General features: G+C 42.7%; 1 protein-coding gene across 1 annotated transcript in view; it reads left to right on the top strand.

The window, feature by feature from the left end:
• Positions 1-24,815, top strand: part of cps1 (carbamoyl-phosphate synthase 1, mitochondrial) — an 80,313-nt gene that overhangs the window by 30,163 nt on the left and 25,335 nt on the right. Inside the window, exons 21-29 of the mRNA XM_024407428.2 lie at positions 63-181; positions 3,440-3,581; positions 3,933-3,998; positions 4,326-4,389; positions 4,657-4,838; positions 9,290-9,484; positions 10,138-10,205; positions 13,443-13,518; positions 14,883-14,960. Of these exons, the coding sequence (XP_024263196.1) occupies positions 63-181; positions 3,440-3,581; positions 3,933-3,998; positions 4,326-4,389; positions 4,657-4,838; positions 9,290-9,484; positions 10,138-10,205; positions 13,443-13,518; positions 14,883-14,960 (990 nt within the window). The remainder of the gene's footprint in view (positions 1-62; positions 182-3,439; positions 3,582-3,932; positions 3,999-4,325; positions 4,390-4,656; positions 4,839-9,289; positions 9,485-10,137; positions 10,206-13,442; positions 13,519-14,882; positions 14,961-24,815) is intronic.

The following is a 24,815-nucleotide window of genomic DNA, read 5'->3' as shown; positions in this document are numbered from 1 at the left end:
AAGTAAGGTGATATGAGTAAAACCGTATTGTATTGACTGACCCTCTCCCGGTATCTCTCTAGGCCCTTCACAGTGGTGTGACTGTAGACCACATCCACCATCTCACTGCTATAGACAAGTGGTTCCTACACAAGCTACGACACATCACAGAGTTGGAGCAGCACCTGAGCCAGTTCAACAGGTAGGAACACACACATGCATGCGCACACACACACACGCAAACATACATGTGCATCGTTGCACGCACACACTCATGCATGCAAACACGCATGCATGCATGCATGCACACACACACACACACACACACACAAACTCACAAATATCACTGTTATGAAAAAAAACTTGATGCATTTAACACTTCTACCACTAGGTGATGCTATGAGGGCACAGTTAAACTGAGACTGTCAGTCCAATGGGGATGTGTTCTTGATGCCCCTTAGCAGCTCACCCACTACTCTATCCCTCCTGCTGTAGAAATATACTCCTACTCCCTCCTCTCAGACAGTCCACCTCTCCTCCTCCAGTCTCTGTCCTCCTCTCCTCAAGTGTCTTAGCACCTCTCTCCACTTCTTTTCTCTCTCTCCACTAATCGTCTTCTCCAGTCTGTCTCATTCCGTCCACCTGCCGTCTCAATCGTCCATTCATATTTGTATGACCCTCCTGCCATGGCTCTGCCCAGGTTGGAGGGATGCTAGAGAGGAGCGATGGAGGGATAGAGGAGATTTTGGGCCCTGTGTGGGAGGAGTGCAGAGCAGACACGTCAATTACCTTAGTCATATAACCCATGGCCTGGCTGTTTGTGTGTGTGTGTGTGCTTGTCTGTACTCTACCAGCAGATAGTAACTATATACACACACCCACGAACGGCCACAATCCTACACAGAAGAAACACACACCATACCATCAGGGCTATTCTCATCGTGTACTCTTAAGCACATCTTGTGATTCACTTATTATTTTCTTTACCTTTTTTTTAGATTTTTTTTCTCTGGACATACAGTGCATTTGGAAAGTATTCAGACCCCTTGACTTTTTCCACATTGATGAGGAACAATAAGGCTGTAACGTAACAATCTAAACACAATACCCCATAATGACGAAGTGAAAACAGGTTAAGCAATGTTAGCAAATTTTATAAAAAACTAAAAACAGAAATACCTTATTTACGTAAGTATTCAGACCCTTTGCTATGAGATTCGAAATTGAGCTCAGGTGCATCCTGTTTGCATTGATCATCCTTGATGTTTCTACAACTTGATTGTAGTCCACCCGTGGTAAATTCAATACATTGGGCATGATTTAGAAAGGCATACACCTGTCTATATAAGGTCCCAAAGTTGACAGTGCATGTCAGAGCAAAAACCAAGCCATGAGGTTGAAGGAATTGTCCATAGAGCTCATAGACAGGATTGTGTTGAGGCACAGAGCTGGGGAAGGGTACCAAAAAATGTCTGCAGCAATGAAGATCCCCAAGAACACAGTGGCCTCCATCATTCTTAAATGGAAGAAGTTTGGAACCACCAAGACTCTTCCTAGAGTTGGCCGCCTGGCCAAACTGAGCAATCGGGGGAGAAGGGCTTTGGTCAAGGAGGTGACCAAGAACGCGATGGTCACTGACAGAACTCTTCCTCTGTGGAGATGGGATAACCTTCCAGAAGGACAACCATCTCTGCAGCACTCCACCAATCAGGCCTTTGTTAGAGTGGCCAGAAGGAAAGCCCCCGAGTAAAAGGCACATAACAGCCCGCTTGGAGTTTGCCAAAAGCCACTTAAAGGACTCTCAGACCACAAGACACAAGATAGCTTTTGTACTTAATGAACAGCAAAGCACTAGCCTGTCAATCTACTATCCCCCATATTGTGGATACATTTTAAGAAGTTATTTGGCCACTTTAGTTGTGATACAAACCTAATGAAAACATATTGGCCTATGGGCTAGGCTACAAGTCGCAAAAAAAGTTATGCATTGCTTCTTGCCTTACTATGGACATCATTCACAAGTGATAATATATAATTCACAAGTGATAGGGTAATATTGTCATCAGAGTATTCTTGATTTAATCTCGTCTTTACATATACTAAATAATATGTGACATGTATTTTTATATAGAATATTGTGCACCTGTCTCGAAACAGGGGCAGCGAGAAAAAATACATGTCATCTATGCACTTAAATACCGAATGGAGGACTCTTTTCCCTGTGGTTAATTTTCATGCCAGCCAGGTTGGCTATACTCCTGATGTAAAGATAAATAATGTGCTTAATATTTGGAAAGTTGAGAAATAAATATAATAGCCTATAGAAATCTGATGGGATCCTCCTTTTAATAGAGGCCATCACTCTTGTTTTCTCAATTTGCAATTGCATAGCCTATAGAAATGTTGAGCAACATGAGCTCATGGGCTCTCATGAAGTGTTTGATTAGATTTTTGATCACATTTGCATGGATGTCAGAGTGATTAGAGGGACAATAGAGTGCTGTGTACCAGGCAGTTAGCAAGTTTAGTAGGCTACTAATGACAAGCAGCAGCATCAGAGCTTGGAGAAGCCTAGTTACCAGGACTAAAAGGTCTCGTGGAATTTGACTGCCTTCTTGACTGCCGGTGTGGCTCAGGACCTCAGACTTGGGTGAAGGTTCACCTTCCAACAGAACAACGACCCTAAGCACACAGCCAAGACAATGTAGGAGTCGCTTCGGGACAAGTCTCTGAATGTCCTTGAGTGGACTTGACCCCATCAAACATGTCTGGATAGACCTGACAATAGCTGTTCCAACCTGACAGAGCTTGAGAGGATCTGCAGAGAAGAATGGGAGAAACTCCCCAAGCTTGTAGCATCATACCCAAGACTCAAGGCTTTAATCGCTGCCAAAGGTGCTTCAACAAAGTGCTGAGTAAAAGGTCAGAATACTAACGTAAATGTGATATTTCAGTTTTATTTATTTTTTATACATTTGCCCAAAAAATTTAAAAACCCTGTTGTTGCTTTGTCATTATGGGGTTTTGTGTGTAGATTGATTGGGGGGGGGACAATTTAATCAAATTTAGAAAACTGTTGTAAAGTAACAAAATGTAGAATAAGTCAAGGGGTCTGAATATCTTCCTGAATGCACTGTACAAAAACAATACAAACTTCCTTTAGATCTGTTTTTCAATGAGCTAATGAGCTAATTGGCATAATGCCAAAAATATATAAATAGTTTATTATTAGTTTTTTATTCTAAATCAAAAAGCTTAATGATCCACGGTATGACCATCTTAAAACAATTTCATATGTTAGCTAAGTAGAACCATCCACCGGTTTAGACTAGAGGGTTAAACGGCTCCAATCACTGACCTGGTGCAGAGGGAGGGGCCCAACACACACGTTTTCCAAGTGCTACATTCAGTGTGTATATGTATTTAACCTTTAAGCTCAGATCTTGGTTTCTCTCCTCAGTGCAACATTACCCCAGACCCTGCTGCTGAAGGCTAAACAGGACGGCTTCTCAGACCGCCAGGTGGGCCAGGCCCTTGGCTCCAGTGAGGGGGAGGCCAGAGTGTTGAGGCTGGCTCAGAACATTAAACCCTGGGTGAAACAGGTGAGCAGCTGCCCCTGGGTCCTGGTCCATGTCATGCGTCCCAAATGGCACCCTTTTTACTACCCTACATAGTGTACTTCTTAAAAGTAGTCCACTATATTGGGAATAGGGTGTCATCTGGGACTCGTTGAGTATTTCCCACAGGAGTTTAAATGAACTTTCAGGCTAACAACGTCCCTCACCTCCACGTGACACCTCTCTGACATCGCTCTCCTAGCGACAGACCCTCCCTTACCTTGGCCTACTAAATAAAAGCATTGTACACAGACATATCACATTGTCACGTGTTCATAGTATTCTAATAAGTAGGTTCTGTATTGTAGGAGACATCAGTTTTTCTTTTCTGTTCAGATTGACACCCTTGCTGCAGAGTACCCTGCTGTGACCAACTACTTGTACTGTACCTACCATGGACAGGTGAGTCCTTATCCTGCTTAACCGATGTGAAAATGTATTTGTCCAATGTCCAGTAATTTCTTGGTGCCGTACGTTAGCTCCTGAATTAGAAAAATGTTTTAAGGCCAATCTGCAGTATAAACAACAACAAAGTGGACACCCCGCCACTTTTTTGGTAAACGGCTGAGGGATGTAAACACACTGCCATTTTTAATAGTATAAGCAATACCTTTATTTGAGAAGATATGAGTATTTGGTCCTTAATGGTTTTTTCCCATGCTTTGTGTTTGTCAAAGTTAGACACTTTTTTCAATCTTTCTAACCTGTGTCATTGTGTCCATTCAACAGGAGCATGACTTGGAGTTCAAGGACCAGGGTGTCATGGTGCTGGGATGTGGTCCCTATCACATTGGTGAGATGTATTATCATGGTGTTTTCAACATACTAATGAATGGTTTACTCTAGCCTGGTGGTAGCAGACATATTTCTATTTGGTCTTTTTTTAAACCTTTTCTATGGTAGCAGATCTGTTTGCAATTCGCCAACTCCTCTGTCATGTGTGTTCGTTGTCGTAACTAACATGTATCAAAACAAAATAAATTAAATCAAATCAATATTTGAAAGTTGTGAGTTAAAGTAATGCAATAATTACGTTTTTGTTATCCCTCCTGTCCACTAGGGAGCAGTGTGGAGTTTGACTGGTGTGCAGTGTCCAGTATCCGAGCCCTGCGTCAGATGGGCATGCGGACAGTGGTGGTAAACCACAACCCTGAGACTGTCAGCACGGACTTTGACGAATGTGACCGCCTGTACTTTGAAGAGTTGACTCTGGAACGCATTCTGGACATCACACAGCAAGAGGTGAGAAGTCAACACACACACATGAACGTTCAGAGACTCACAGATGCGCACAAGCACACACACGTATACGCACACACATTAGTGATGGGGGGGGGAATCAATAGTTGCATATCGGGATGTTATTTTTGACGATATCAAATCAAATTTTATTTGTCACATGGTTAGCAAATGTTAATGCGAGTGTAGCGAAATGCTTGTGCTTCTAGTTCCGACAATGCAGTAATAACCAACGGGTAATCTAACCTAACAATTTCACAACAACTACCTTATACACACAAGTGTAAAGGGATGAAGAATATGTACATAAAGATATATGAATCAGTGATGGTACAGAACGGCATAGGCAAGATGCAGTAGATGGTATCGAGTACAGTATATACATATGAGATGAGTAATGTAGGGTATGTAAACATTATATTAAGTGGCATTGTTTAAAGTTGTTAGTGATACATTTTTTACATAGATTCTTCCATTATTAAAGTGGCTGGAGTTGAGTCAGTATGTTGGCAGCAGCCACTCAATGTTAGTGGTGGCTGTTTAACAGTCTGATGGCCTTGAGATAGAAGCTGTTTTTCAGTCTCTCGGTCCCTGCTTTGATGCACCTGTACTGACCTCGCCTTCTGGATGATAGCGGGGTGAACAGGCAGTGGCTCGGGTGGTTGTTGTCCTTGATGATCTTTATGGCCTTCCTGTAACATCGGGTGGTGTAGGTGTCCTGGAGGGCAGGTAGTTTGCCCCCGGTGATGCGTTGTGCAGACCTCAGTACCCTCTGGAGAGTCTTACGGTTGTGGGCGGAGCAGTTGCCGTACCAGGCGGTGATACAGCCTGACAGGATGCTCTCGATTGTGCATCTATAAAAGTTTGTGAGTGCTTTTGGTGACAAGACAAATTTCTTCAGCCTCCTGAGGTTGAAGAGGCGCTGTTGCGCCTTCTTCACCACGCTGTCTGTGTGGGTGGACCAATTCAGTTTGTGTACGCCGAGGGACTTAAAACTTACTACCCTCTCCACTACTGTCCCGTCAATGTGGATAGGGGAATGCTCCCTCTGCTGTTTCCTGAAGTCCACGATCATCTCCTTTGTTTTGTTGACGTTGAGTGCGAGGTTATTTTCCTGACACCACACTCCGAGGGCCCTCACCTCCTCCCTGTAGTCCGTCTGGTCGTTGTTTGTGATCAAGCCTACCACTGTAGTGTCATCTGCAAACTTGACGATTGAGTTGGAGGCGTACATGGCCACGCAGTCGTAGGTGAACAGGGAGTACAGGAGAGGGCTCAGAACACACCCTTGTGGGGCCCCAGTGTTAAGGATCAGCGGGGTGGAGATGTTATTACCTACCCTCACCACCTGGGGGCGGCCCATCAGGAAGTCCAGTACCCAGTTGCACAGGGCGGGGTCGAGACGAGTTTGGAGGGTACTATGGTGTTAAATGCTGAGCTGTAGTCAATGAACAGCATTCTCACATAGGTATTCCTCTTGTGGGTTAGGGCAGTGTGGTTGCGATTGCGTTGTCTGTGGACCTATTGGGGCGGTAAGCAAAATGGAGTGGGTCTAGGGTGTCAGGTAGGGTGGAGGTGATATGGTCCTTGACTAGTCTCTCAAAGCACTTCATGATGACGGAAGTGAGTGCTACGGGGCGGTAGTCGTTTTGTAAATTTTATTTTACCTTTATTTAACCAGGCAAGTCAGTTAAGAACAAATTCTTATTTTCAATGACGGCCTAGGAACAGTGGGTTAACTGCCTGTTCAGGGGCAGAACGACAGATTTGTACCTTGTCAGCTCAGGGGTTTGAACTTGCAACCTTCCGGTTGCTAGTCCAACGCTCTAACCACTAGGCTACCCTGCCGCCCCGGTTTAGCTCAGTTACCTTAGCTTTCTTGGGAACAGGAACAATGGTGGCCCTCTTGAAGCATTTGGGAACAGCAGACTGGGATAAGGATTGATTGAATATGTCCGTAAACACACCAGCCAGATGGTCTGCTCATGCTCTGAGGACGCCGCCTGGGCCTACAGCCTTGCGAAGGTTAACACGTTTAAATGTTTTACTCACGTCGGCTGCAGTGAAAAGGAGGGCCGAGCACGCCCCCATTTTCATTGATGGGGCTGCAGTGGAGCAGGTTGAGAGCTTCAAGTTCCTTGGTGTCCACGTCACCAACAAACTAACATGGTCCAAGTACACCAAGACAGTCGTGAAGAGGGCACGACAAAACCTATTCCCCCTTGGAGACTGAAAAGATTTGGCATGGGTCCTCAGATCCTCAAAAGGTTCTACAGCTGCACCATCGAGAGCATCCTGACCATCGAGAGCATTACTGCCTTGTATGTAATGGCTCGGCCTCCGACCGCAAGGCACTACAGGGGGTAGGGTAAACGGCCCAGTACATCACTGGGGCCAGGCTCCCTGCCATCCAGGACCTCTATACCAGGCAGTGTCAGAGAAAGCCCCTAAAAATGGACCACCTTAAAAAAAATGTTTTTAAAGACTCCAGCCACCCTAGTCATAGACTACCGAGCGGCAAGCGGTACCAGAGCGCCAAGTCTAGGTCCAAGAGGCTTCTAAACAGCTTTTACCCCCAAGCCATAAGACTCCTGAACACCTAATAAAATGACTACCCAGACTATTTGCATTGCCCCCTCCCCGCCTTTTATGCTGCTGCTACTCTCTGTTGTTATTATCTATGCATTGTCACTTTAATAACTCTACCCACATGTACATATTACCTCAACTAATCGGTGCCCCGCACATTGACTCTGTACCTGTATATAGTCTCACTGTTGTTTATTGTTATTTTTTTTGCTGCTGCTCTTTAATTACTTGTTTACTTTTATTTCTTGTTCTTGTCCGTAATTATTTCAGTTATTACAGTAAGCATTTCACTGTAAGGTACACCTGTTGTATTCGGCGCATGTGACAAATAAAATTTGATTTGATTTGGAGACCAGTGGAAGCAAAATAGCCTCATAACATCAAAGATCCACCACCATATTTTACAGGTATGTAGGTATGATGTACTTTTCTGCATATGCATTTGTTTTACAACACCAAACCCACCACTGGTATGCATGGCCATAGAGCTCTATTTTCATCTCATCTGACAATGGCACCTGACATTTTAGTCATGAACTTGGTTGCTCTGATTGGAGGCTGACACTTGTCCACAAGTAGATCTTCCAGCAAGATGACAACCCCAAGCACATATCAAAATCCACAAAGAAATGGTTTATTGACCACAAACTCAACATTTTCCAGAATTGAACCCCATTGAAAACCTGTGGTTTGTATTGAAGAGGGCAATCCATAAGTACAGATGATGAATATCAAGGACCTGGAAAGACTCTGTATGGATCCCTCCCATTGGAGAACACATTGAGGTCCCTCCCAATCTGTTCTCCAATCTCATAAAATGTTTTAGGAAAAGGCTCAGTGTTGTTATCCTTGGGTAGGGTATGGTGCTTGAGTACTAAAAACAGCGATGCCAATAATTTTGACACCTAAAAAAAAATGTTAAACAAAATGTCTTTCTCTGAGCAATTGTATTAGTATAAAATAATATAATCCCCCCTCCCCCAAATTGCATGCAATACAGCCCAGTATTTGTATAATTTATTTTATACAGCCTTTTTTTGCCCATCTTTGTCATGGGTGCCAATAATTCTGTACCTGACTGTAGTTTAGGTGTTGTTTCAATGGGCCATCGTCAGGCTGACTGCCAGTGAATGACTTGCGGTGAGGGACAGGAGGAAAACATAACCTCTTAAAACCGCTTATAACACAAATGATGTTTGTGATATTCAGATTCTAACAATGACATTGTGTTATATAGACTTGTTAAGAAAAAGTTATGGTTGAGGGGTGACATGTGACTTTAAAAATGGCAGAGTAATTAAAAAGTACATTTGTTTTTGAATCAATATGACGCTCTCGGCTCTGCTAGTTAAACCAAAGCCTTGTAGCCTGGTTTCAGTGAGCGGCTGTTATGACACCATATTCCCTATATAGGGCACTACTTTTCACCAGAGCCCTATAGGCCCGGTTCATAAGTAGTGTACTAAATGCTACACTAAATATGGAATAGGGTGCCATTTGGGATGTACCGTTGACTTTTCCCTCCAGAGGAATGTACTCCAGTTATAGTGGATATGAGATCAGCCTGGTGATTAACTGGTTGTTCATTCAGGGAGATAACATTACCACCATCCCTCCTGTCCTTTGCTCTCTTCGATGAAGGTTTATTGAAATGTATGAAACCTTTTATCAGGCAAATACAAAACATCTCAACAAGCACTCAGTAGCCTATTCAAAACCATCTTATTTCACTTATTTTATTATAAAAATAAAACACATTTTACTCTGTGATTCCAGAAACATGAGAAAAATGGCAGATTTCATTTATAGATATAAATAATGTTGTAACCTGACTAAAGTCCTACTTCTCTACCGTGAGTCTCCAGGGCTGTACAGGCAGCATCGTGTCTGTAGGGGGTCAGATCCCCAATAACCTGGCCATGCCTCTGCACCTGAACGGGGTCAAGATCCTAGGAACCAACCCCCAGCAGATCGACCGAGCCGAGGAGAGGTCAGTGTTCTCCACCATCCTGGATGAACTGGGGGTGGCCCAGGCCCCGTGGAAGGCCCTCAGCTCACTGGTGAGACATGCACACAACACAAACAAACGGTCCCCTTAGTGTCAGAAGTGCAGAGATGTGTAGATCGACTGACTTGCTGAAATGTGTCTGACTCTCCATTCCCTTAGTGTTGTACTGCTCCTGTCTCTCCTGGACCTACAGGGAGAGGAGTGGAAGGGGATAGGCTGTCTCGGCTTAGACAGGGCTATGTACTGTAGAAGGAAACAACAGTTAGCGAAGACATGCTGATATTAGAATGAAGGAAAGAGACAGAGCGAGAGAAAGAAAAACAGAGGACTAGACTTCCTCCGAGACACTTCCTACACATTCCATATTTGTTTTTTTCTCTCACACCTTCTCTCTCCCTAATTATCTACTTACTTCTTTCTAGCGCTCACTTGTATTTTAAGTGGTGAGTCGTTTTTAGACTTAGAGCCGACAGAGCCCAGTATCCCTAGGAACCAATCTGTGTCTCTGTTCATCCTACCAGGAGCTGTTGTATTATGATGGAGAAAACAAAGAGCAGCGAGAGAGAGATTGTGACAGAAAGAGACTGAGTGAAATAAAGAGAGAATGACCTAGGGTCAGGCAGACAGGCATTTGATGCTATAAATATAAGTTGTAATTAGAACCAATGCTTTAACCCTCATCTCCTCTGATTCTGTGTGTTTCAGGAAGATGCTTTTGCCTTTGCCAATAAAGTGGGCTACCCCTGTCTCCTACGCCCCTCTTACGTACTCAGGTAATCTACCCATGTCTCCTACGCCCCTCTTACGTACTCGGGTAATCTACCCATGTCTCCTACACCCCTCTTACATACTCAGGTAAGCTACACCTGTCTCCTGCACCCCTCTTACGTACTCAGGTAATCTACCCCTGTCTCCTGCGCCCCTCTTACGTACTCCGTTAAGCTACTCCCGTCTCCTGCGCCCCTCTTACGTACTCCGTTAACTTCTTGTGTCGAGCCATCCCGGATCCGGGATCATGAATACAGCCTCAAGCTCATTACCATAACGCAACGTTAACTATTCATGAAAATCGCAAATGAAATGAAATTAATATGCTAGCTCTCAAGCTTAGCCTTTTGTTAACAACACTGTCATCTCAGATTTTCAAAATATGCTTCTCAACCATTGCAAAAATAAGCATTTGTGTAACAGCTAGCGCGGCTAGCGTAGCATTTAGCGTTAGCATCAGCAGACAACATTTTCACAAAAACCAGAAAATCATTCAAATAAAATCATTACCTTTGAAGAACTTCAGATGTTTTCAATGAGGAGACTCTGTTAGATAGCAAATGCTCAGTTTTTCCTGAAAGATTATTTGTTTAGGAGAAATTGCTCCGTTTGGTGCGTCACGTTTGGCTACCAAAAAAAAACGAAAATTCAGTCTTCAAAACGCCAAACTTTTTTCCAAATTAACTCCATAATATCGACTGAAACATGGTAAACGTTGTTTAGAATCAATCCTCAAGGTGTTTTTCACATGTCTCTTCATGATATATCGTTCGTTGAAAGCCTCCTCTCTCCTCTCAATCACTGGATGACTGCGTGCAGCTTGTAGATTACGCACCAAGTTAGACAAAGGACACCGGGCGGACACCTGGTAAATGTAGTCTCTTATGGCCAATCTTCCAATGATATGCCTAAAAATACGTCACAATGCTGCAGACACCTTGGAGAAACGATAGAAATGGCAGGCTCATTCCCGGCGCATTCACAGCCATATAAGGAGACAATGGGAAACAGAGCTTCAAAAATTCTGCCCATTTCCTGGTTGAAGTTTCATCTTGGTTTCGCCTGTAGCATGAGTTCTGTGGCACTCACAGATAATATCTTTGCAGTTTTGGAAACCTTAGTGTTTTCTTTCCAAAGCTGCCAATTATATGCATAGTCGAGCATCTTTTCGTGACAAAATATTGTGCTTAAAACGGGCACGTTTTTTTATCCATAAATTAAAAGAGCGCCCCCTATATCCAAGAAGTTAAGCTACTCCCGTCTCCTGCGCCCCTCTTACATACTCCGTTAAGCTACTCCTGTCTCCTGCGCCCCTCTTACGTACTCCGTTAAGCTACTCCTGTCTCCTGCGCCCCTCTTACGTACTCAGGTAAGCTACTCCTGTCTCCTGCGCCCCTCTTATGTACTCAGCTAAGTGTTGGGGTGGGGACAGCACTCTCATAACCATAGGTTGGAGTCAACTCCATTTCAAATCAGTAATTGCAATTTCAGTTTACTTCCTGTATGAACTGAATTGAAATGGAATGGACTAATCTTTCCTTGTTTATGTTGGCCAGGCCTCTACAGTATATCCACAGTAATGGGATGTATTTTCTAATATGATAACTTGTTTATACAGCGACACCATATGTCCAACTAGAAAACACATTTTTGAGTAATTGAATGCATCTCAGAAGAATAAATAAATACGACAGTCAGCGTGAAGAAACGCAAAATGAAATATGGAAGGGAGGGTATAAAAAACAGCAAGAGACTGATTAGCTAAAGCAGAGGCTCAATTTAGCCTTTAAAATGTTGTCACGGCTACCACTGTGATGCTACTCAATTACCAGAATGAAAAGATAGCCTACATCCTGAGAAGAACACAACACAACTTATTACAGTGTGTGTGTGTGTGTGTTAATGCGGTGCTGGTATTGGGGAGGTCTGGATTGCTAATTTGCACAAAATCAAGCAACAGCGTTGGTTTTGAAAGTGTATTGAAAGCATATTGGGTGGCTAATTTTGGTACTCGAGTCAACACAGCTCACACACACACACAACCCCCCCAGCTCACATGCTTAGGAGAAGAGCAGCATCAGACAGATGGGTTAGGCTGTTAGGCTGCTGCTTCTTGTTTTAGTTTGCAAACAGTCATCCATGGTGGAGGGATTAGGAATCTCAGGTCCCCAATGGCTGTCTATGGGCTTGTAGGAACTGGAGGCACCACCCTGTTAACTGTATTACCTTATTGGTTTGTGTACATGGAGAATGAACCTCTCCCCTCACCTCCCTTCCTCTTCCCTTTCTCCTCTCCTACCTGACTGCCTGGCTGTCCATCTGTCTTTCTCTATTATGTCATTGTGCATAGTGTGTTTGGGCCTACCTCTCATCAGACCATTACTAATTATGATTAGCTTGGAAGATGATTGATCTCTAAATGCAGTTCAGCCACTCACACTAGATATCCATTGATTGTTTGAGTATGTTGTTATTCAAAGAATGAACTCACTAAGCCAATGATTGCGATATGCCCATTTAGCCAATGATTTTGTCCAAAGCGATTACAGTCATGCGTGCATGCATTTTCATATGGGTGGTAGTCCCAGCGGTATTCAGACCAACAATCCTGGCGCTGCAACCAACTGAGTCAGAGGAATATTTTTTCCTTGAACCCCGTATAATGTCCATGGCTTTTTAAAGACAGGTGTGGTGTCTGGCTGTTTGGCCATATGTGTGCCTTGTAGCAGTCAGGCCAAAGGAGGTAGGATTTGTGACTGAGCCTGACCCTCCCCTGTCCCTCTAGTCTATGCCTGTGTGCCAAATGGCACCATATTCCATTTATAGTGCATTACTTTTGACTAGGGCCTATAGTGAAACCCATAGGGCTCTGTTTAAAAGTAGTGCACTATGTTAGGAATAGGGTGCCATTTGGGACAGAGACTATCCACTCTCCCTCTGGCTGCGTTCAGGAGCATGTGGATGCCCAACTAGCCGGCCAAAAGAAGAAGGGAGAAAAACATAAATACCCCGAATACTTATTTTTTAATGACTCAGCTCAGAAAGCGAACTCATTCTGTAGAGCCTGGAGTGTTTGCTGACCTACATCTTTCTTTTTCTTTTTCTCCACTTTTTTGTTTTGCTGTTTAAAACCTTTCTTCATCTTGATTATAATGATGCAACTGGGAGATATCAACATTTGAGCTAAAAAACCTTGTTATTTTTCTAATTATTTTCCTCTTTCGCTCTCTCTTCCTCTTCAGTGGCTCAGCAATGAACGTGGCATACGGTGAAGAAGAGATGAGGGGCTTCTTGGACGAGGCTACTCAGGTGTCTCAGGTGATCCAGGGAACTTTATTATCTGTGTTCCGACTTGAACCCTATTCTCTATATGGTGCACTACTTGAAGTAATCAGTTGAAAACCTCTTCCTACTCAACATACAAAATCCTTTTAACACATGCACACTCAGACTCACCCACCCTGTGAGTTACAAATACAATTTCTTCATTATGCACACACACATATATAACCCCCTCTCTTATAAAAAGGCTTACACTTCATTTCTCCATGTATTTGTTCTCCCTAGCCAACCACAGATAAAACTATCTCGTTGTGTCCCAAATGGCACCCTGTTCCCTATATAGTGCACTACTTTTGCACTACAAGACCATTGGGTCTTGGTCAAAAGTAGTGCACAACATTGGGACTAGTTTGCAATTTGGGATGCAACCTTTGTCTAATGTCTACTCACACACACACACACACACACACACACACACACACAGTTCCTCTGAGCTCAATCAGCTCGTGCCCCTCACTGGCACCTTCTCAGTATGGATGAGTGTAGTATGTTGGCTGTGGGGCAGAGCTGATTTTGTTGTTTACCTGTCTCTCTGCCCACACTTACAAACACACTCCCTCTGGGTGCTGGTGGTCCACCTGGCCCCTCAACATGCCCTTGCCTGGGGCTGACAGAGCAGCCGGCCTCCCTGTCATGCTGCTCACACTAAACCAGTCCTGGTCATATGCACACACAAATACACACGTACACCTCCCCTTGCTTACTGTCAGCTAAGCAGCACTTCTCTAGCCAGGAGGAGGAGAAACAGCCCTCTGGCCTGTGACCTGAATAGACATGGCCTGCCTGGCTTTTGACAGAACACAGCATCACACACCTGTCTCTCAGGGGCAGCACACACACACACATACCACTCATCACGCCAAGAGGAGCTCTATCACAGGAGGTTGGTGGCACCTTAATTGGGGAGGACAGGCTTGTGACAATGGCATCAAATAGATCAAACATATGGTTTCCATGTGTTTGATGCCATTCCATTCACTCCGTTTCAGCCATTATTATGAGCTGTCCTGTCCCCAGCAGACTACTGAGCTCTACTCTACTCGACTCACCGTGCGCATCCGGCTAGCTGTACAAATCACACGTGTAACTGGTATAATAGTATGTATAAGGAAGCTGGGGAGCTGGGCTGCTGTAGAATCCCAATATAAACAGGATGCAGACCCCTACTCCAACATAATTGCAGTGTGCTCTGCTGCACTGTGCATCCAAAATGGAATCCTATTCCCTATATAGTGCACTATTGTTGAGAGCCCTACGGACCCAGATTGAAAGTAGAGCACTATATAGGGAATAGGTGCCAATTGAGAGTTAGATATCTGATGTTGTTATTTTTCCTACAGGAGCATCCAGTGGTCATCACCAAGTTCATCCGTGGAGCCAGAGAGGTGGAGGTGGATGCAGTGGCCAAGATGGGAAAAGTAAGCCAGTTTGATATGCCTCACACACCTCACATCATTATGCTATGTGCGCTATATGCTACTTAGAAGACACTTGCTTTCAGTGCCTTTCAGTACAGTGAGTGCATGTGCATATTTTCAGTATGTGTATGTGATTCCTGCTGGAATTGAACCCATTACCTTTTTTGAACCCCTTTTATCAAGTGAGCCATACAGGACCTAGATGTGTTATCTCTCTGCCTCACGTGATGGAGCAGGTGGAACACGTGGGGGGCTTTTATAGGAGCTCTCCTCCTCATCCCCCTCCTCCCTCCTCTCCTCTCTTATTTCCTGAATGAAGGGCAAGGTGAATTATTTGCTTCAGCAAGCAAAACACTCACAGGCTATATTACTTAGCATCACATTTAGACTGTAATGAATTTAATCAGTTCTACATCAACATAGTATGTCCTAATCCTAGTACTAAAGCAGTTTTGTACTTTTACCTTCACATTTGTCTCATTATATCTTCTTACATTCATGACTCAGTCTTTAGTATGTGGATGTGACCTCTGGGGGAATTTAACCCCACGACCTTGCATTTGCTAGCTCCACGCTCTTACCAACTGAGCCACGCTGGAGCATTACTCCACTCTGCTTTAATGTAGCATTTTATTCCTCCATTATATTACCTCAGTCTGATGAGGCCAAGTTCCAAATGGCACCCTATTCCCTACATAGAGCACTACTAGGGCACTCATCAAAGGTAGGGCACTATTTTAGGATGCAACCTAAGTAGACACTAGATCATTTCTCCCATCCTATCAGCAGGGAAACATATTACAGCTGCTTTGAAAGGAACAGAGGATTGGCAGATACATATCAGACAGACAGTGGAAATGGAATATATTCAATTGAAAGATGGGTGGGGGAAAACAAATTTCAAAAATCCTGGGGTGTTTTGTAGGTTGTGTAAAGACTACTGAAAAGTATTTTGGAGTCAATTAACCTTTTTATAACATTTTGAGGCCAGTTCTTAAAAGAAACTGCATAATAATGTTCTCCATTGACCTTTGATCCAATAAAGCCTTAGATTTGACCACTCTCTCACTCACATACTGTACGAGGGAAGATAGACCAACACGAACATTCACATGAACACCTGCTGGATGCTGACAAACTGTGGTGATCAAACATGTACAATGGCGCCGGAAGAAATGGCAGCCGTTTTCCAGGCGCCTAACCGATTGTGCTATTATGTGTTTTTTTTCCAGTTTTTGTAACTTATTTTGTACATAATGTTTCTGCCACTGTATCTTACGGCAAAAAAAGAGCTTCTGGATATCAGGACAGCGGTGACTCACCTCGGATTAGACGAAGATGCACAGGATGTACTTCAGACACCCGACATGGTCGAAATCCCCGTCATTGGCAAGAGAAAGAGACGCAGGTATAGAGTACACAGGGCGGGGAGCCTCGTAAGGATCCGCCGACGGTGAGTGGGAAATCTGCCCTTACCATCAATATTACTGGCCAACGTATTGGACAATAAATTAGACTGCCTGGTACGGCAACTGCTTGGGGTCCGACCGCAAAGCAGTACAGAGGGTAGTGCATACGGCCCCGTACATCACTGGGGCTAAGCTGCCTGCCATCCAGGACCTCTACACCAGACGGTGTCAGAGGAAGGCCTAAAAATTGTCAATGACCCCAGCCGCTCCAGTCATAGACTGTTCTCTCGGCTACCACATGGAAAGCGGTGCCGGAGCGCCAAGTCTAGGACCAAAAGGCTTCTCAACAACTTTTACCCCCAAGCCATAAGACTACTGAACAACTAATCAAATGGCTACCCGGACTATTTGCATTGTGTCCTGCCACTTCCCACTCTCGCACACGACGCCGTCTGCCCGGTACAGTTTGAAACCTTGGCTTAATCCGTGAAGAGCCCATTTCTCCAGCGTGCCAGTGGCCAATGAATGTGATAATTTGCCCTTTGATGCCGGTTACGACGCCAAACTGCAGTCAGGTCAAGACCCTGGTGAGGGCGACAAGCACCCAGATGAGCTTCCCTGAGACGGTTTCTGACAGTTTGTGCAGAAATTCTTGTGCAAACCCACAGATTTTATCAGCTGTCTGGGTGACTGGTCTCAGACGATCCCGCAGGTGTATGAGCCGGATGCAGAGGTCCTGGGCTGGCGTGGTTACACCTGGTTTGCGGTTGTGAGGCTGGTTCGACGAACTGCCAAATTCTCTAAAACGACGTTGGAAATGGCTTATGGTAGAGAAATTAACATAAAATTCTCTGGCAACAGCTCTGGTGGACATTCCTGTAGTCAGCATGCCAATTGCATGCTTGCTCAACTTGAGACTTCTATGGCATTGAGTTGTGACAAAACTTTACATTTTACCCCCTCCAGGGGGGGGGGGGGTTTACCCCCTCCAGGGGTGGCCTTTTATTGCTTACAGCACAAGGTGCATCTGTGTAATGATCATGCTGTTTAATCAGCTTCTTGATATGCCACAACTGTCGGTGGATGGATTATCTTGGAAAAGGAGGAATTCTCACTGACAGGGATGCAACTTAATTTGAGCACAACATTTCTGAGAATATGCTTTTTTTGCAAATGGAACATTTCTGTAATCTTTTATTTCAGCTCCTAAAACATGGAACCAACACTACATGTTGATTTTATATTTTTGTTCTGTAAAGAAAATAATTAAACTAAATAATGAGGATTTCTATCAGCCTAATCGAGGTGTAGAGTACATGTCACATTCCAATGTTCATTCCAGTGGCATAATGCCAGGAGCCGTTTGTGGATTTGACAGCTCTAAAGCAGTTCCACCTCCGACATCACGAATACAACCACTTAAGAGCCCTTATTAGACATGTCAAAGCTAGGGATTGGTTAAGAAGTTAACATGGTGCCAGGGAGATAGGTATGAGTTAATAAGCCTTAGTTCAACCTGAAGAGCTCATCATTATTCCCTTAGTTTCATGTTTCTAAATTGGATCTGCCATTGTAATATTTTAATGTTGAAACACGATTAAGAAAAAAAGCATCACATGGATGGATCCAATGCAATACATTTAATAAATACTGTTTAAGTTTTGACTGCTCAGCTGTGCTTATATATGATTGAGACCCTGTATGGACATGTTTAGATTTCTGATTGTAGCCTAAATCCTAACAACTATCAAGGAAAGAGTAGTCATATGTTCTATATACATGGTAATCATCTTCTTCTCCTCCTCTCCCTTTTTTTCTCTTTTGTATATATCCCTCTTTGTTTCAGTCTGTCTCTTTTACACAAAAACTAGCTTACAGATGAGTCCATCAAACAACATTACTTGCATAATTTCAGATCCCACTTTTTTTTACTCTACCACCCCCTCCTCTGGTTGGAGGACCTGGTGTAAAACATAAACATTCAATATACATTACCAGTCAAAAGTTTGGAAAAACCTGCTCATTCAAGGGTTTTTCTTTATTTTGACTATTCTCTACATTGTAGAATAATAGGGAAGACATCAAAACTATGAAGTAACACGTATGGAATCATGTAGTAACCAAAAAAGTGTTAAACTAATCAAACTATATATTTTAGATCTTCGAAGTGCCACCCTTTGCCTTGATGACAGCTTTGCACTCTCTTGGCATTCTCTCAACCAGCATCATTAATTGGAATGCATTTCAATTAATAGGTGTGCCTTGTTAAAAGTTAATTTATGGAATTTCTTTGCTTCTTATCAACATGTTTGAGCCAGACTTTGAAGAATCTCAAATATAAAATATATTTGGAGTTGTTAAACACTTTTTTGGGTTACTACGTGATTCCATTTGTGTTATTTCATAGTTTTGATGGCTTCACTATTCTACAATGTAGAAAATAGAAAAAATAAAGAAAAACCCTTGAATGAGTAGGTGTGTTCAAACTTTTGACTGGTACTGTACACTGAACAAAATATAAACGCAACATGTATAGAGTTTGTTTCATGTGCTGAAATAAAAGATCCCAGTTTTTTCCATGCGTACAAAAGATTTTGCACACAAATTAGTTTACATCCCTGTCGGTGAACATTTCTCCTTTTTTGTGCTGGTTACAAAAAAAGGTCTCCCTAAAATGTGCAGTTTTGTCACACAACACAATGCCACTGATGTCTCAAGTTTTGAGGGCGCGTGCAATTGGCATGCTGACTGCAGGAATGTCCACCAGAGCTGTTGCCAGAGAATTGAATGTTAATTTCTCTACCATAAGCCATCTCCAACTTATTTTTAGAGAATGTGTCAGTATTTGGATGATCCAGAAGAAGATTGGGAGAATGTCATATGGTCAGATGAAACCAAAATATAACTTTTTCGTAAAAACTCAACTCGTCGTGTTTGGAGGACAAAGAATGCTGAGTTGCACCCAAAGAACACCATACCTACTGTGAAGCATGGGGGAAACATCATGCTTTGGGGCTGTTTTTCTGCAAAGGGACCAGGACGACTGATCTGTGTAAAGGAAAGAATGAATGGGGCCATGTATCGTGAGATTTTGAGTGAAAACCTCCCATCAGCAAGGGCATTGAGGATGAAACGTGGCTGGGTCTTTCGGCATGACAATGATCCCAAACACACCGCCCAGGCAACGAAGGGGTGGCTTCGTAAGAAGAATTTCAAGGACCTGGAGTGGCCTAGCCAGTCTCCAGATCTCAACCCCATAGAAAATCTTTGGAGGGAGTTGAAAGTCCGTGTTGCCCAGCAACAGCCCCAAAACATCACTGCTCTAGAGGATATATGCATGGAGGAATGGGCCAAAATACCAGCAACAGTGTGTGAAAACCTTGTGAAGATTTACAGAAAACGTTTGACCTCTGTCATTGCCCAACAAAGGGTATATAACAAAGTATTGAGAAACTTTTGTTATTGACAAAATATTTATTATCCACCATAATTTGCAAATAAATTCATTAAAAATCCTACAATGTAATTTTCTGGATTTGTTTTATCTCATTTTGTCTGTCATAGTTGAAGTGTACCTATGATGAAAATTACAGGCCTCTCATCTTTTTAAGTGGGAGAACTTGCACAATTGGTGGCTGACTAAATACTTTTTTGCCCCACTGTATGTCAGTTATGTTTACGGGGGGTCAATTAAGGAAGACATCCTCTTTTGCGAACCACTGGAAACCAGGACAACAGGAGAGGATATGTTTAAAGTACTGGACAGCTTTGTGACATCAAATGGACTTTGGTGGTCAAGATATGTTGGTATCTGTTCTGGTGGCGCAAAAGCCATGACAGAGAGACATTGTGGAGTGCAAGCAGTTGCTCCCGATGCCACTTGGGTACACTGCAGCATCCACCGAGAGGCTCTTGCTGCCAAAGGATTGCCTGACAGCTTGAAAGACGTTTTGGACACTACAGTGAAAATGTTTAACTTTGTTAAAGCAAGGCCCCTGAACTCCCGTGTATTTTCTGCACTATGCAATGATATGGGAAGTGACCATGTAACACTTTTACAACATACAGAAGTACGCTGGTTAACGAGGGACAAAGTCTTGACACGCTTTTTTGAATTGAGAGACGAGCTTCAAGTTTTCTTTACTGACCATCATTTTCACTTGTCTGACCGCTTGCATGATGACGAGTTTCTCACATGACTGGCCTATCTGGGTGATGTTTTTTCTCTCTTGAATGATCTGAATCTAGGATTACAGGGACTCTAACTATATTCAATGTGCGGGACAAAATTCAAATCAAATCAAAATCAAATTTTATTTGTCACATACACATGGTTAGCAGATGTTAATGCGAGTGTAGCGAAATGCTTGTGCTTCTAGTTCCGACAATGCAGTAATAACGAACAAGTAATCTAACTAACAATTCCAAAAAACTACTGTCTTATACACAGTGTAAGGGGATTTAGAATATGTACATAAGGATATATGAATGAGTGATGGTACAGAGCAGCATAGGCAAGATACAGTAGATGATATCGAGTACAGTATATACATATGAGATGAGTATGTAAACCAAGTGGCATAGTTAAAGTGGCTATGATTAAGAAATTGGAGCTCTTTGTCTGCATTAACAATCGAAACGGATGACACAAATGACTGGATTCGTTATCCCTTTCATGCCCTGCCTCCAGTCCACTTACTGATATCTGAACAGAAGAGCCTCATCTAAGTTGCAACGAGCGGTTCTGTGAACTTTTTATTTAATCAGAAGCCACTGCCAGATTTCTAGATTGGGCTGCGCTCAGAGTATTCTGCCTTGGCAAATCGTGCTGTTAAGACATTGATGCCCTTTGCAACCACGTACCTATGTGAGAGTGGATTCTCTAGCATGAAAACTAAATACAGGCACAGACTGCGTGTGGAAAATGATTTAAGACTGAGACTCTCCAATACAACCCAACATTGCAGAGTTATGTGCATCCTTTCAAGCACACCCTTCTCATTAACCTGTGGTGAGTTATTCACAATTTTTAATGAACGAATAAGGTTTTATATGTAAGATGGTTAAATAAAGAGCACAATGATTATTATTATTTGTGCCCTGGTCCTATAAGATCTCTGTCACATACCATGAGCCGGGTTGTGACAAAAACTCACACTCATTCTAATGTTTAATAAATGTATTGTGTGTGTGTGTGTGTGTGTGTGTGTGTGTGTGTGTGTGTGTGGCAGGCTTACAATGATGGCAAAAAACAACATTTGACAGTGCGCTGACCCTGGTACTGGAGGGGGTACGCAGCTGGAGGTTGAATGTTTGAAGGGGTACGGGACTATAAAAAGTCCCGTGTTTAGAGAGAGACCCAATCTGTAATAAAGTACACTTGCCATAGTTAGGTTTTAACCCTGATAAATTTGATAAATTATCCAATTCCTCAATAAGGCCCTTCAAGGTTGAAGGACTCAAGAGAACTTGAATCATTTAGTCCCTTAATGTTATCATCAGACCTTTATCGCTAACACTTCAAAGGCCATAATAAATAGGTATGGTGATAAAGGGCAACCTTGTTTTACACCTCTTGACAGCTAAAAACTTTCAGAGAAGTATCCGTTGTTGATTATTTTGCATAAAGGGTTGTTGTACATTACCTTTACCCATCTTATGAGAGATTCTCCAAAGTTAAAAAAAAATCAAGGCACTCATAAACAGATTCTAGGCATACTGTATCAAAGGATTTCTCAATCTGCTATAAAGATTATATCTGGTTTCCTTATATTCTGTATTTGTCGGTCTTCTCTTTTTCCTCCCACATTACAGATCCATCCATTGACTGAATGCCAAATAGGGCTCATTATTCTGTGTGTGTGTGTGTGTGTGTGTGTGTGTGTGTGTGTGTGTGTGTGTGCATGCGCGCGCGCTCTTTCATATGCATTCCCCCGTATTAACTACAGGCTTTATCAAGTGTGTGTGTTCCTCCAGGATTGTGTGTGTTCATCAATTAGTGTGTTGCTAATGAGTGCTGCAGTTATCGGGGGTTTAATATGTACTAACGACAACGCAGTTCATTGAAACACTACTCCCTTTTGATTGGTGGGAAGGGGAAGGGGTGGGAGTCTCAAGTGTAGCATACCAAATGGCTCCCGATTATAGTCCACTACCTTTGACCAGAGCCCTTTCAGCAATTCATCCATTTAAGGTTTTATATTAACGTATTACCTGCTATCAATTATATAGTTTATCTATTGATGAATTCCTTTATACACTTTTGTGTGAAAAGGGCTGCTTATCGTAATGACTTGAAATAATAGTGTTACTTTTGCATATATAGTGTATGTATGTGGACACCCCTTCAAATTAGTGGATTCAGCTATTACTGAAGAACTCAGTGACTTTCAATATGGCACCGTCATAGGATGCCACCTTTCCAACAAGTCAGTTTGTCAAATATTTGCCCTGCTAGAGTTGCCCTGGTCAACTGTAAGAACTGTTATTGTGAAGTAGAAACGTCTAGGACCAACAACGGTAGGCCACACAAGCTCACAGAATGGGACCACCGAGTGCTGAAGCACTTAAAAATGGTCTGTCCTCGGTTGCAACACTCACTACCTAGTTCCAAACTGCCTGTGGAATAGGGCTGTTGCGGTGACCGTATTACTGCCACCAGCAGTCACGAGTCATGAACGCAGTCAAATTCCACATTACCGTTTTGTCACGGTAATTAGGCTTCTCCAAGCTCTCTTGCTGCTGCTGGTCATTAGTAGCCTACCAAACTTGCTAACTGCCTGGTACTCAGCACTCTATTGTCCCTCTAATCACTCTGACATCCATGCAAATGTATTAGAAAATCTAATCAAACACTTCATGAGCTCATGTTGCACAACATTTCTATAGGCTATACAATTGCGGGAGAAAACGCAGTGATGGCCGCTAATAAAAATATGAGGATCCCATCAGCTTTCTATAGGCTATGCTTACTATACTTATTTCTCAAATGTCCTAATGTTAAGCACATTGTTAGCTTTACAACGGGAGTATAACCTACCTGGCTGGCATGAAAATAAATCACAGGGAAAAGCGTCCTCCATTCCTATCTATTTTCTCCGGCTGCCCCTGTTTCGATACAGATGCATGATAACTGTCCATTCTAAATCAAAACAAATATCACACATATATATTATTTAGTATATGTTAAGATAAGATTAAATCAAGAATAGTCTGATGGGTGACAATATTAGCCTATTACTTGATATATTATCACTTGTGAATGATGCCCAGCATAAGAAACAATGCTTTTTTTTTTATCATAGTCGCTACTTTTTCTAATCATAGTCGCACACATCTTGTAGCCAACCCATGGGCCTATATGTTTTATATGGGATTGTATCACAACTAAAGTGGCCAAATATCTTCTTAAAATGAATCACATTTATCCATTTTACAATGGGTGTAGAGCCTAACTGGCATATGTAAGCAGTCTGTGAGTTTCAAGTTTGGGAGAGATCATTTTCACCATAAAAATTGAACATTTGCGCTTATAGCCTACTACCATGTGCACATTGCTAGTGGTTTGTAATAATTTGGGATCTATCGCATCCCACTACTATCCCAGACTATGTTTGGAATATTTATTTATCACACAGAATAGAATAGGTTGACTTTTGTACTATGGAGGATAAAAGATTGACATAGGCTAGTGCTTTTGCTGTTCGTAAGGCCCATTCACTTTGTTGGCTGACAAAGTAAATGTGGTCAGTTCTTCCAATTTAGTCAATATGCACCTTGGAATTGGATAAGGACACGCGCAACTGTGTCCCCGATGTGTATGTCTTCACTTGTAGCCTGTTAGAAAGATCCAATCACGTGACTGAGAGCCATGTGAATGAGAGGCGATTCGGGTTGCGCAGCACACTCAGGGAGAAGGGCACAACGCAGCACTCTGGGCCGCAAAAGGCATGGATAATTTTTATTGGGTGCATTACGGCCACAAAGGGTATGCCGCCGGGAAATTCGAGGCATTATCAAGTGCTTGTCAAATTGTGAATGAGAGACTATTGTAGTGTGTACAGCCTGCGTACAGCAGAGCGCATGCCTTTCAAGTGATGTTTTTCAAATCATCATTAGTCTCATCATGCAGCCTTACAATGTATTAAAAATCAAAACATATAGCCCAACATTTGTAGAACAAGTAAAGTTTACATTAATAACTCTAAATTAAGCATATAGGAGGACCTATTTCTTTGTTAACCGCTCAACACAGAATAGCCACGTGTCCGCACTCCCTCAAATCATTTGGGAAAAATATCCTTTTATTTTATTCCTTTATTTTATTCAGCTTTGTTCAATTGTATTCTTCATACTATAAAATAATTCCACGGAATTATAAGCAAATGTTGTCTGCTAAATGAACTAGTGTAGCCCACAGCCATTTGGCATAGCCACATCAGGACCT

Source organism: Oncorhynchus tshawytscha, linkage group LG03 (genome assembly GCF_018296145.1).
Source record: "Oncorhynchus tshawytscha isolate Ot180627B linkage group LG03, Otsh_v2.0, whole genome shotgun sequence".
Classification (NCBI taxonomy): domain Eukaryota; kingdom Metazoa; phylum Chordata; class Actinopteri; order Salmoniformes; family Salmonidae; genus Oncorhynchus; species Oncorhynchus tshawytscha.
Note: the sequence above shows the minus strand (reverse complement) of the source record. Positions and strands in the feature narration are given on the sequence as shown.